The sequence below is a fragment of the Acanthopagrus latus genome, chromosome 3 (assembly GCF_904848185.1).
Source record: "Acanthopagrus latus isolate v.2019 chromosome 3, fAcaLat1.1, whole genome shotgun sequence".
Classification (NCBI taxonomy): Eukaryota; Metazoa; Chordata; class Actinopteri; order Spariformes; family Sparidae; genus Acanthopagrus; species Acanthopagrus latus.
The window spans coordinates 11,650,748-11,664,337 of NC_051041.1; the positions used below are offsets into that span (position 1 = coordinate 11,650,748).

Genomic DNA, 13,590 nt, shown 5'->3' on the forward strand with positions numbered 1-13,590 from the left:
CGGAGAGGGATGGCTTTTGTGTCCAGTGCAGGTGTCCCGGGTGGGTGAAAGGGGGCGCGGAGGCTGTGGCTGCCTACCGTCCAGGAGGGGGAGGTTATTCAGCCTGGGATCCCCCACCTGTGGCAGGTCTTGACCCACATGAGTCAGCCAGTCACTCCTGGGCTATAGAACCTTTGTGGCTGAATGCTATTACTCTCTGTGTGGCTAGATACACACAAGGGACCTGGCAACGCTACAGTGCTGCTTGTTCCTCATGAGTGATTCACGCTTAGCTACTCATCCACACACCGTACTCCAGTCCAGACTGGTTTTGAGGTGAGAAAGGGGAACAGGAGTGTTGAAGGATGTTAAACTGTGAATGGGGAAACTGGGCTTGATGAGTAAATACGGCGGGCAGGAAGATGCCGCGTCAATGAGAGCAACGTTGTGACACTGTTTCATTTTAAACCGTTGAACACGTCTAACAAAAGAGGAGCATGAAAAAGGGACCTTTGGTGGCGTGAAACCGCTGAAATTCCTTTTTGACAAGACAACGCTGTTATGGACGTCGTTTTGTCAAGGTGTTTTTTGACATCTGTAAACCTGAAATGACCACATATCTTTGACAAGAGACCAGTGTTTCAGATGCCGCTTTTAACATTGGTAAAAGCGTGAAACCACTGAATACCTTGGACAAGAGAGGCCACTGCTTGCAATAGCGTTTTACCATTTGAATGTGCGAAACTGCCAAATGTTTGTTCCAAGAGACCAACGTTCAAGATAGAGCTGGGACATCTGTGAGTGTGAAACCACTGAATTTTCATGACAGGCGACCCGCTCTCTCTTTGAGATGGTGTGTCAACATTTGTAAGCGTGAGACCACTGGACATTTTTGACATGACATCAGGGTTCACATTTCAAGCCGTGTGGGCGGGAACAAAACCGGATGTTTTTGACGCGAAATCGGGCAATTTCCACCCAAAAACTGGCTGTTGTAAATGAGACGTAGATGAAATGTTCCAAATGTGTTCCATGATGTCTCTGATTTGATGAAAATAATTCATTCTGTGAGACTGAATTCAAGATGTTTGTCTATATCTGTGTGTTACATCATCAGAAAAAAAAATGCCTCTGACTCTCTTGCCAGGAGCCATAATGGGTGCTTATAAAGACAAGGACAAAGACATGGAAGGGTTAATGCGGCTGAGTGGCCCGTCCACCAGCGAGGCCGCTTTAAAAACTTCAAGAACAACAACATCAAGAACGGTTCAGCATGTGTTTGTTCTCAAAGACTGCAGTTTACCAGGTTAGACTCGCGGTTGCCAGGTGAGCTCGGGGAGATTCTGCCTCATTAGCGAAACACAACAACAGCCTTGGGGGCAGAAGGAAGGGCGAGTCATCCCCTCGGCTCTGATCTTGAGTCAGTTTTGCATTTAGCTTCCAGATGGGTCAACTTAGGGCACGCCGAAGACCGCGCTGATCCTCGCTACGTGCCCCGAGGACAACTTCACCCTGGAGCCTGAGGGTGTGGATATTCCTCCTGTTGATCTGCACAACAGCCACCACAGCTCAGGAAGTGAGACACTCAAACGTGTGAATTGAATCAGAAAGAAGCACTGCCAAAGGGTGTTTTTTTTTTTTTTTTCCTTCAAATCTGGCTTGAAGGTTCGACTGAGCCTCCGTCTCCATCTCATCCTCGCTGTCGTGCTTATATTTGACAAACCTGATGTGAGTCTACACCGCCTGGTGCCTGTTTTGTTTCTGCGGGGGATTTCTCATGGTGAAGGTGTCCAATTATCCACGCTGGTAGAGTGGGGACTCTCAAGTCCCCTTAGAACGGGAGGGAGGTATGCGTCTGTGTGTGTTGGGGGGGGTTGTTGAAAAATAAATTGTGTTTGTGATCTCAACGAGTCCCTGAACAGTGGAAAGGGAAAGGTGGGGGTTGCCGTGGAGAAGGTTAACCTCACTTTAATGAGAGTTCTTGCAGGATTCAAATTTCAGCAGTGCAATTCAAAGCCGACGCGACAACCGCCCCCCCCCCCCGGTCTGTCCGCCATCATCAGCACGCGGGTGAGCACATAACACTGCAAAATACAAAAACAAAAAAAAAAAATATATAAAACTTAGCACTTAAACCTTCCTTGCAAGGTAAATGTGATTATTCGTCGCTGCATCCATCTTAGTTTAGCAAAATCTGAACAACTTCAAGTAAGACTTCAGTAAGAGGGGCTTCCCCAGCCGGGCACGACATGAGCAGAGAGTCATGCCCTGCCCCAGAAGATAAAGGTTGATTACGGAAAAAGTTATCCTTATCTCTATTTGTACAAGTGCAGCTTTACTTTGTCTCGTCAGTTCTAGAGAACTTAAGCATCATCTCCACCTTGGTGACTCATGCCGCTGACTCCTAAATGCTTTAATAAAAGGGCAAAATTACTTCTTTTTTTTTTTTTTTTTTTACAGTGAACCTGGGTTTTAATAGACACACTGCTTCTCTTGACTCGAAATGACCCAAAGAAAGAGAAAACTCATTTTAGATGTCTCGAGATACTTCTGTGTAGTCACCAGTTACTATTCTGTTTACACTCAAAAGAAGTCCAACATTTTGAACCTTAATATGAAACGATGTCGCTCACGGAGAGAGTTTTGCAGTGTAAAACTTTACTCTCTCTCTTTTTTTTTTATTGCCTCTCTTCTCTTTCTTTTTATATGTGGTATTCAATATCCCTGCTGCTCGTATTACTTAGCGTTTTAACAGCCTGTGTGAAAGGGAGAGAATTGCATAAGCCATGATTTTACTGCTTCCTTATCCACCCAACCCCCCCTCCCCCCCCTCCCCCCCCTCCCCCGCCAACACTGTGGCTCGCTTGTTGCTGTCCCCTGCTATCACACGCATTCGCACACACCTCCTTGCCCGTCTTATTGAACTATAAACATCATTTTACGACCCTGCGGACAATAAGTAGAGAACAATAAAAGATCGGGACGGACATCCAGAAACTTTCAACTGCAGGATTGAAGAAGGCCTCTTCCGTTTGAGCTGTCGCGCTAATATTTGCTTTAAACGCGGGAGATGCATTAGCAGGCGATTCGGGCTTGATTCTGCAGCAGAGTGAAAACAAGAAAAAAAAAAAAAAGAAAAAGAATAAGATTGAGTGAGTTCAAGGGAGCCCGAGGAGAGATGAAAACATTAGGTCACTGTTGAGCTAAACCCGAAGGAAGCTTTTTCTGAAAGGGCAGGCGGCGCTCGGTGTACCAAACCAAAACCCCTTTTATTTACCGGGGGGGAGCTAAACAAAAGGTGACACGGCTGAGAATTTTTCCTTTCTTTATTCCAACACATCTTCTTTTCTTTTTCAGCAGATGTGATTACAATCGCTTGATCCTCCCCCCTCCCTTTTGTTTTGAAGGAAACTCCTCTGGGTTTATTTCCACCGTGTACAATATTTAACCATTCAATCTTTCAACGTTAATTTGGGCTTCGTTGCCCCCCCCCCCCCATCCACGCTGCCCAGTAAATCAAGCCCCCCCCCCGGCCGAACCCTCCCTCCATCGCAGGCATGCATGCACGCACACACACACACACACACACACACACACACACACACACACACACACACACAAACACAAACACCCCTCAAATCCCCTCCACGCCACCCCCACCCCCCCTTCTTGGCTATCGGACATCAATCTAGCCAGCACCGTCTGCTAAGCCTCACTGGGCAATTAACCACATTGAGAGTGAAAGCTCTAATCAATCCCTGGCCTTCTCCATCACACACACATAGACACACAAGCACAAACACACACACGCACACACACTCCTAAATCCAATGGTGTAAATGTCCCTGCCATTTATACAACAGCAGAGCTGTCCAAACACTTTTGAAAACTGCTGTCCCTTCAAGGACACAAAACACAGACACAAACACGCTCGGTTTCTTGCTCTTTCGCTCGCATAAATTGTGAACGAGCGGATCGGTCACCGAAATCCTCTTCTTCGCTCAATAATTTCACATCCAGTACGCTTAGGCCATCACGCACTGAATCTCGCACTTTAAAAGACATAATGCGCAACCTTTCCGCTTTAAAACTACACCATCCCAAATGTTTCCAGCACAAGGAAATCCAGATTGTACTCGAGGTGATGGTGCGTTTCCCTTGGTCACCTGTCGCTCTGAGGGGCAGCTGATCCGAGCGACAACAGCGTTGTGATGTCAAATGCAGTGGAAAAAGGGTAGATGCCATATTTAGTGGCTGAATGTTATTAATAAGTCACTTGCAACGTTAAACAAAACAACTCCCCGTGATGCCATGCTGCTCCGCAAACTTCATCAAGTCATGTCTTTTGATTTCATTGTTTTGTTAGAGACATGCACTGTGCCTCGAATGGGCATTAGAAAATGACGACCATGTAAATCAATTTATTTTGGTATTCTGACCGAATCGTGTTCCAGAGTAGACATGTCTCATCTGCACGTGGAGAGATCAGGCTAACAGTGTTTCAAAGAGCCTGCAAAAAACCTCTGCGTGTGCGTGACGTTCAAGCTAAATGTGAACTGCGAGGGGAGTCGCTGTGAGATCCAGGCATCCCTCCACAGCTTGTCTCATTGATTCATGCGGGCCTAAATGTCAGCACCAGCAGGGCAGAGGACCCCGGTAAACCCCCCTGAGAGTGCAGGGCGATGGGGGCTAAAGGCAGCGTGTTCCACAGCCTCGTCTCAAAATAGCCTGCTCGGCTCTGACGCTGTCAAGGGACGAGACATCATTGATTCGGGAGGTAAAAGAATATTATGTCCACAGATGATGGTGCTGTAAAGATTCAAAACAAGTGCTTTTTTGGGGATTTTCCTTGAAAATAAAGGATAAGGACGTATTTCACTAACAGAAAACAGGCATGCGAGCATCGTTTATTTAAATCACATACCAATAAATCCTCATGCATCTGTACGTACTGTATGAATTCTGATTCTTACTAATGCTTCAATATTTCTTCTTCATATTCTGTTTATACATTACATGCGTGACTGACTGAATGAGGGGGCTACATAAATATCATGTCATCCGCCAGCCACGCTTAGAATTATTGACCCGCCAGCTATTGATTTGGTGTCTTTGTTCATGCATTCATGGGTAAGTTCGGTGCTTTGATCATCTGGTGCGTTATGCTAAATCTACATCAAACACAGGAGCGGGATCGATAGCTCTTCCTCGTTACATGAATGATAATGAAATCAGCATTATTGCAAGGTGATGTTAGCGACTGGTTGTAGACCAGCTTTCAGGGAGATGCTGATTCTGATTTCTTGTTCATACCCGTGAACTGGACAACTCCCCAAGTGCTAAGATGTCTAGCGGTCTATCCTGCACTGGTGGCCCAAGTTGGCCCTTATCAGGAGCTTTTTGCCAGAAAAATCTTCTCCTGAGTCTTCCAACACTAGCCAGTGGTCAGATAAATTATTTTCTTTTCATGCAAGCGCAATGTAAAAACTAGCCGGATGTCAGTTGTAATCCTTGTTGTGCATTCAAGTGCAACTTTTATGAACAACCTGGGACGACACAACGGTCACCCTTCATCACCGCCAGATGTCGGTTTGGTCTGTCCGGGCCACCGAGATGACAGGGAAACTCAAACTTGCCTTTAGTCATCAGGGCTAGTGAATCTTCGATTAGACCAGCTTATTCGATAGACGTTATCGAGAAAGACAGACAAACACTGCTAAAGCAAAGCGATTGCATTTTATGGCTCATTAATGGTTAACAAGACAGTGAGTCTGCAGCCATGTTACTGGCTCTGTGAGGCAAGACAGTGCTTTTAGCTGCATACGAACGTAAGAATGCCAACAATGACAACGCTAACACCCTTATGTTTGGAAAGTATAATGTTTATCACGTCCACCATCTTGGCATAGTTTGTTGGCATGTTTCCTGCAGGTTGGTCATAAAAAGTATTGGCTGAATTACAAATTAGACGTGACGATGTGCCAGTTGAAAAGTTAAAGGACTTTTGAAGCTAATACCATTCGTCCTGAAGGCCACAGGAATATTTGTAACGAGCTTAACGACAATCCATCCCGTAGGTACGAAGCGTTTTCACTGAAAATCACAAAAGTTGAACTCCACGTTGGCGCAATAGGAAAAGTCAGGGGAAAACAAAGTCAGCGGGATTCATCCTCTGGTGAGACTATGAATGACGAAACATTGTGACAATCCGTCAAGTAAGATGTTGAGACTGAAAGGATTGCTGGAATAGTCCTTTGGAGTCATCCAGTGGAGGCCACGAACAGCATGGCCAAAATTCACGCCAGTCTAATAGCTGTCGAGATGTTTGGACCAACTGACAGCCTGAATGCAGTTTTTATTTAAACAATCCAGGTCATAGCTGGGAAATGATGGGTTAAAAGCTTATATAATTTACAGTTAACCAAGAAGCACGATTCTACAGTTGAAGCGCTCTTCGAAAGATGAACGTCGGAGACAAGAGGACAGCTGTATCTGTGTATTTGTATAACACGCACACACACACACACACACACACACACACACACACACACACACACACACACACACACACACACACTCACATTACTCTTACCTACCTGCTGAGTTCATAGAGAGCAACCTTCCCACTCAGTATATTAGAATAATGACACAGCGAGCCCACTTCTAGTGAGGGGGATGAGGACACCCAGTCAGTTAACAGTCATAGCAGAGAGGATAACACAAAAGTATGAATATTACCTGAACAAATGTACATAAGTCCAGATCCAGACACACACACACACAAACGTTTTTGGTGGAAGCTTCAATGTGGATGGATAATCTGAAAATGTGCACCGAAATTAATGCACTCCTAAACTGATAATGACTTCCTATGATCATGTTTATCATGTTGAACATGGTTAGACGGTTGATCAGATCAATGTTAGAAGAGCGGTCGGCTCTTTAACACCTCGCACAGAGTTGAGTATTCCACACTAAGCCCCCCGACACTTAAGCTTTCTCATACGGATGCTTCCTGAAAGCATCGATGCAAATCTTCGCTCTAATGTTTAACTTTGTGGGGGGTTGGTGTGGAGAGCGGGGGTCGGGGGGCGTATGTCATTTACATACAAATTTGGGAGCCATTACTACTTTATTTGTCCCCTACAGTATCTTCTGAGAACCCGTCTTTTGGCCTGAAGCATGCGCATTTTACTCTAGCAAAGGTTAAAATGAAAGAGGAGCACATCTAAAGATATTCATCGATTGATTGATTTATTGTTTTCTCTAAAAGAATGGTTAAAAAAAATAATTAAAAATGCTCATCACACACAAAGTGACGTCTTCAGATTGCTTCTTCTGTCCAACCAACAGTCCAAAACCCAAAAACTTTGCATTTACTTTCATAAAAAGCAAAGGAAAGCAGCTTTTAAGAACCGGAACCAGTGAATGTTTGCCATTTATGCTGGAAAAATGGCTGAAACTCACAGTAAGCAACACATTTTCTTCCAATTGATTCGTCAGAAAACATCATTACTCCTCATAAAACCATGAGGCAGTTAAAGCAAATATCAACCTAATGCCACTGATCATTTAGCTGGGGCTATCACCACCTCATCCCCTTGGAGACGTCATGCCAACACGTGATTTAAAACGCCACCAGCATAAGGGGAAGTGTAAACTCACTCGTGTCCTTGAGAGCGCCGCAAACACGCGAACCCTTAGAGGACGTGAACGCACCATTTGGCGTCAGGTCACCGGAAACTCGCCCGGTGTGCTTGCTCGCCACTAACGTCCGCGAAAGTGCGGGGTCACGGGAGTGCTCGTCAGCGTTTGGCGTCGGGGGCCGTCTCAGGGAGATTTTGAAGTTGCCGCTGAATGGTGGCGGACGTGATAGGCTGAGAGGACTGAAGCTGGGGAAGAAAGGAGCTGCTCGCAGTCAGTAGAGCAGTGCCGCTGGAGAGCTCCCTCGTCGAACGCTAGGCTCCAGCAAGAGAAGAGACAAGACGTGACGCCTCACGTTTTCATTTTTTTGTTTTGTTTTTTAATGTCTATTTATTGATCCCTCGTCGCGTCGTCGCCCCGCCAGATCAAGATGTAACTCTGCCGACGACCCACCTCAAAGCATATTCATGTATTTGAAAAGAGCCGGGAGCGAGTGCGCAGAGACGAGACGCCGAGCCGCTCTGGCGAATGGAACTTATTGTTGTGCATGTGTTTTGACTATGTTATCCCCGAGTGAGTTTGGCTCCGGTCCGTCTCCCTCCGTCGTCGACCCTTGATTTTTTTGGGATTTATCATTCGACTAGTTTTAAAAGGAGGAGGTGTGAGGGGAGGGGGGGGGGACGAGAAGAAACAAACCCGAAGGAGGATTCTGCAAAGCAAGCGAGCTTTTCCTTTACAGCGCCGGGGATTTAAAAAAAATCGTCGTTTTGGTGTTGGTGCTCCGGGAGAGGCGAGAGTCAAAGAAAGAAGATTCATGTGGCCATTCTCTCTATAGCCGAAACATTTTTTTGGGGATTGCATAATGAGCAAGGAAAGACCTAAGAGGAATATCATTCAGAAGAAATACGTAAGTGCAATTATTATTTTTTTGTGTGTTGCCCTTAATTTGCTCTCGAACGCTGCGTGGCTCGATTCAAGTTTGCCTTCGATGGGAAATGCATAAACTTTCATCACGGACTGTGAAGGTTACCATCAGCCGAGCTTGTGTGTCTATGTGTGTTTGTGCTTATTTAGGGGGGCAGATATGCTTCTTTTTTTTTTCTTTTTTTTTTTAAAGGGTACGGGGGTTGTAAGTTACCTCAACGTGTTAGCAATTACAGCGAGCTCTTTCTTATTTAAAGAGACAGCAATGTTTATTCGCTGTCTGTGTTGCAGCGTTTCTTCGACATCAGACATGTTTGAGGCTATCTGAACATCGGGTGCTCGTGGAGGATGATGATGATGATGATGATGATGATGATGGGGGGGGGGGGGGGCTGCTTCGCTCGGGTTTTTTTTAATTGCTTGACCCGTTTTGAACGCGTGATGGTGGGGATGCACAGTGCACCCTGGCTACGTGATGAAGCTATAAAGGGTTGTTTTTTATTTTAAGCAAAGTGTCTCCAGAAAAAAAGAGGCTTTTGTTCGCCCCCCCCGTTCCCTTCCTAGTCAGAGAGCCGCGAAGACAAGCCTGTCGGCCATGGCTCAGCTATTTCGGCTTCCATTTCGTCCCATGCTGAGCTTTTTTTTTCTGTCTCGAAGCTTCCCACCTCCTCTGTGTGTGACTCCTGCTCTTATATGTTGAGTTTATGGTTTTTTAATGTTGCTCCTCGTTGTGGGAGGCGACATGTATCGCGGGACTGTTGTGGCTCTTTAATTCTCTCCATAAACAGTGAGGGGAGGGAGGAAGGGGGTCATGCAATTCAGCATATTCTGTCCAATTTCCAGCACTTGGAAACGTTGCGGGGCTTGTTGTTATGCGGTTGTCTCCGCTAGCAGCCCTCATCGTTCTGTTTCTTTCTTCTTCTTTTTTTTTAATGGACATGTCCGCCAGGGTCACAGTCATTTCGCAGGTCTTCTCCGTGTGACCTCTGCGAACGAGCAGATATCGCAGCAGCCCACTGAGATAACTCCATTTTTTTAATATGCAATACTACCGGGAGGGGGGATTATCTTACAAGCGTTTGGGTCTCGTCCCTCCCGCTACCGAATCCACATTAAACCCGCACATTACGGCGGTGTGCGTGCGGTTTGAGCACGGTGTTTCAAGTGCGAGCCAGTCCTTCTGTCTCTCTCTCTCTCTCTCGCTCTCTCTCTCTTTTTTTTTAAAGAGGCTGTGTTCAGTCGCATTGCAGAGGCTCATGTATGAAGCGATAGCAAGAAGCAACCATTTTCTTTCTGCAAGTAACGCTGGTGGTGTATTTATGGGGAAGGGGGCTGCCGAGATGAACATAGTTGGTAGTCTAGGGCTTTTACTAAAAAAAAACCGACTGCCTCCCTCCGTGAATGAGAAAACAACAAAGACTTTTGTGAATGTCTCCAGCTCCACGAAGTTACCGTGCATCCGTTTTGTTTTTTGTTTTTTTCGTGACGACTGACGACACGCCGGCCCGGCCTCGTGTGTGTGTGTGTGTGTGTGTGTGTGTGTACGTATGTGTGTGTGCGCAGCTTTAAAGTTTGTTGCACTTGTTTGATGCATTTCCAGAGTCGCCCTCACGCGCTCTCACGCACATATTGTTGCGTTTAATTGCACGAGGCATATCATGTCTGTTACAGCTCCGAGGCTGGAGTCAACGGCACAGCTTAAGCCCCCCCCCACACACACACCACCCCCCTTCCCCAGCACAATCCAAACCAAACAACACGTGGGGTGTCTTTAAAAAAAAAAAAAAAAACTCATACTAACTCGTGCTAACTCATGCACACACTCTGGTTTCCGAGAACACACACACACTAGTGCAGACTTACCTGTGACTTTATTTTTGTGCTGAAAGTGCATATAGCCCAAAAAAGGGGGTCAAACCAAGCAACAGGTTTGTGGGAGCAATTAGCAGAAAAACACAAAGTGCTGTTCAGGCGCAAATCAACTGGAGCATTTTTTTCTGTCTCTCCAATATAGAGAATTAAATGCACGTCATGTGAAATCAATTAAAGCATAAGCATAGAGTGTTTCTGCTAATAATAGTCTGAATAGGCTTTTTGTGTCCTAGTGGTTTCGGCCTCATAATAATCCTGCTAAATGTGTGACCAAATAGTTGTAAGATAGATGTAGTGGAGCACTTCAGACAGTGCATACTATTGTCTGGTTCGGGAGGGGAAAAATCCCCCTTTTTTTTTTGTTTGTTTTTTTTAAAAAAAGAAGAAATGAAATGAGAATGATGTCATTCTAACACATTTATATATCCTGTTATGGCAACGTACACTTCTCACACGACATCTGATGAAATGTGTGAGATTGAAGCTTTATTTGTTGGAGGGCGAGAGCCAAGAGGACAGACAAAGGTGCGCTGTAGTTTTAGGGAAGACATTTTAATCAGAACAGACTTTTTTTTTAAGCCTAAAACAAACCAAATAAATGAAATATCATCGTTTTCTGACTGAGTAAACAAACTGTTGAACAACTCAGAGCTAACTTTGTAAATTCTGAATCATGATGGTGACCATGCAGATTCAGTTACATTAAAATACAGCTTAACCTTACTTTAATTGCTATGTGTTTTTTTTTTGGGGGGGGGGGGGGGGGGCGGCCTGGGCCTGGGGTCGATATTGCAGCGAAAACAAAGTATGGGATTCTGTGATGCTGTTTGAGGAAGCGGGACGTGCCGGAGGATTGATGACTAACAGTAACAAAAGCCCCGATTTAAAATTAAGCCAGACGATGGCCAACAGTGGCTCCCTAAAATTAGAACATCTATATTTATTTTGCTCTACGGCAGGATTGAGGAAAAGGGCCTGTCTTTGTGAATGCGCGATGCAGCGTGCGTGTGTCTGTCCTGTGCATGTGCTTCACATCTGTCGCGTGTTTTCAGCAGCTGCAGTTGAGGCAGAAAGTTCGGCCTGGACCAAATAAGGCTCACAAATGTGCATGTCTACAACAACCTGGAGGAGTCCAGATGCCTGCCCCCCCCCCAAAGCAAGGCTTTGAGACCGGACTCTTGGCCCCTTACTGATCCACCCCTCCCCCGCTCCTACCCCCCCTTAATTAGCGTAAGACAATTATACATGCTTGGCTTAACCATTTCCCCTGAAACACGAGTGTGAGTTGTTACCCCCTCCACCCCCCACCCTCTGCGCCCAACAAACACCCGTAATCTGAGGCTGATATTAAAATTCATCAGTCATGCAATGATTGGAAAAGGAGGATGAGTCCTTAATAAAAGCAAACCAGGCAATTACCATTTTCTACTAGAACTGATAGCCGTCTGTGCGAATGCAACCAAGCCGGAAAGCCAAATTGCCCTGTCAGTTTGTTCCCCCCCAAAAGATGCTTCGTCACTAATGTCAGGTTCTGTGACTTTGCAAGAGCCAGCAAACATTTCTCTCCTTGTGCTCATTAAGATTATTTAAAAATAAGGACATTTTTAGGTTCATTTTCTCAATTTCTTGGTACTTTTCAAGACGGTGGTTGAGGGTCGGTGCTGTGTAATGACCGAGGTAGCATGCGCTAATATGGGGCAGTGTTGTTCTGTCTATCGAAACATGACACATACTGTGTGTGTGTGTGTGTGTGTGTGTGTGTGTGTGTGTGTGTGTGTGTGTGTGTGAATGCGAATACGTGTAAGCGAGAATAGGAGGGAGAGCAAGGCAGAGTGCAGCCAGGGCCATTTTGTGCAGAGTCTGCTCTTCCTGTAGGCCCCAGCTGGGGCTAGGTCTCTGATTCAAAGGTTGCGTGTGTGTGTGTGTGTGTGTGTGTGTGTGTGTGTGTGTGTGGGTGTGTGTGTGTGTGCGTGTGTGTGTGGGACAAGCACAGCTGCTGCAGGGGCCTTTACAAATGTAAAGAGGCTGTCAGTGTTTGTTTCATCAGGCGCACAACTGATGAGGGCCAAGTTGAAAATCCATTGCACTGTGAGTGTGTGCGTTGAGCGTGCACAAAAAGAGGAAACAAAAATAGAGAGCGGGGGCAGAGTGGGGAGTGCAAAGGCACAGACTCTCCCCTCTGCCCCCCTCCTCTCCTCCTTTTCCTCTCTTTATCTCCCTGTCTCTCTGTCTCTGTCTCGCTCTCGTTCTTGGGCTGTCCAAATGAAATGTGGGCCTCATGTAGGACCATGAAGGGAGGGTCACGGGGTTGTTTTTTCACCGTGCCTGAGCCTCAACGCGCTTCATTTAACCTTATGTTTCAATGCAAATGATTCTTTCATAAGCTCCCTTCTCCTCACGTGTGCAACATGGCAGGGTTCACTTTGCAACCTCCCCATCACTATGGATACCGGGGCAAACCAAAGTGTACGGTGGCAAAAGCGACGTTTTTACTGCCTGTTTATTTGACCACGTTCACTATGGTTACGCTCCACGTGGCACCTGTGAAAGGCGCAATGGTGAAACAGTGCTTTCCATACGTGCGTGTTCATTTTCCTAGACAGTTTTTTTGTTTTTTTTTATGAATGTAAAGCATTGAGTCTGAAACCAGCAGGATGCAGCAGGGATAGCCTTGAACAAAAGGAAGGAGACGATGATACTACTTCATTTAAAAATAACATCACAGAGCTTTATTGTTTTTATTCACCAATGGGGAAGGATCAGAGCAGGCCCACTTTGACTGCGCTGCCAAACGGTATCAGCGTGGCATAAAAGTACGTGCCAATAATATAAAAGGTCCTCATGAACATTGCCAGCAATTTACACACAGTGGAAAATAACTGAGAACAAAGCAGGAGTTTGTAAAAACATAAGGCATATTCTATACTCGATTCCATTCCTAAGGAACAGAAAAACACCACACATAACAAGCATTATTTTCTCCTTGTGTCTCAGTTCCAACTGTCAGGTAATTGAACATTTGCCCAAGTTCAGTTGAGAGCTGGGAGGAAGCGGCCCTTCCCACGCTGCAGGCCCGTCCCTTTGGCCTCGTCTGTCCTCTCGCGGGGCCCGGCGACTCGACGAGCGCTGCCAGAAATAATTTTCAGGGAGTGAAGTTGGCTCACCCGACCT

General features: G+C 45.9%; 1 protein-coding gene across 1 annotated transcript in view; it reads left to right on the forward strand.

The window, feature by feature from the left end:
• The first annotated feature begins 7,279 nt into the window (after window positions 1-7,279).
• Window positions 7,280-13,590, forward strand: part of jarid2b (jumonji, AT rich interactive domain 2b) — a 112,934-nt gene continuing 106,623 nt past the window's right edge. The window contains exon 1 of the mRNA XM_037094072.1: window positions 7,280-8,530. Within this exon, the coding sequence (XP_036949967.1) occupies window positions 8,486-8,530 (45 nt within the window). The 5' untranslated portion in view covers window positions 7,280-8,485. The remainder of the gene's footprint in view (window positions 8,531-13,590) is intronic.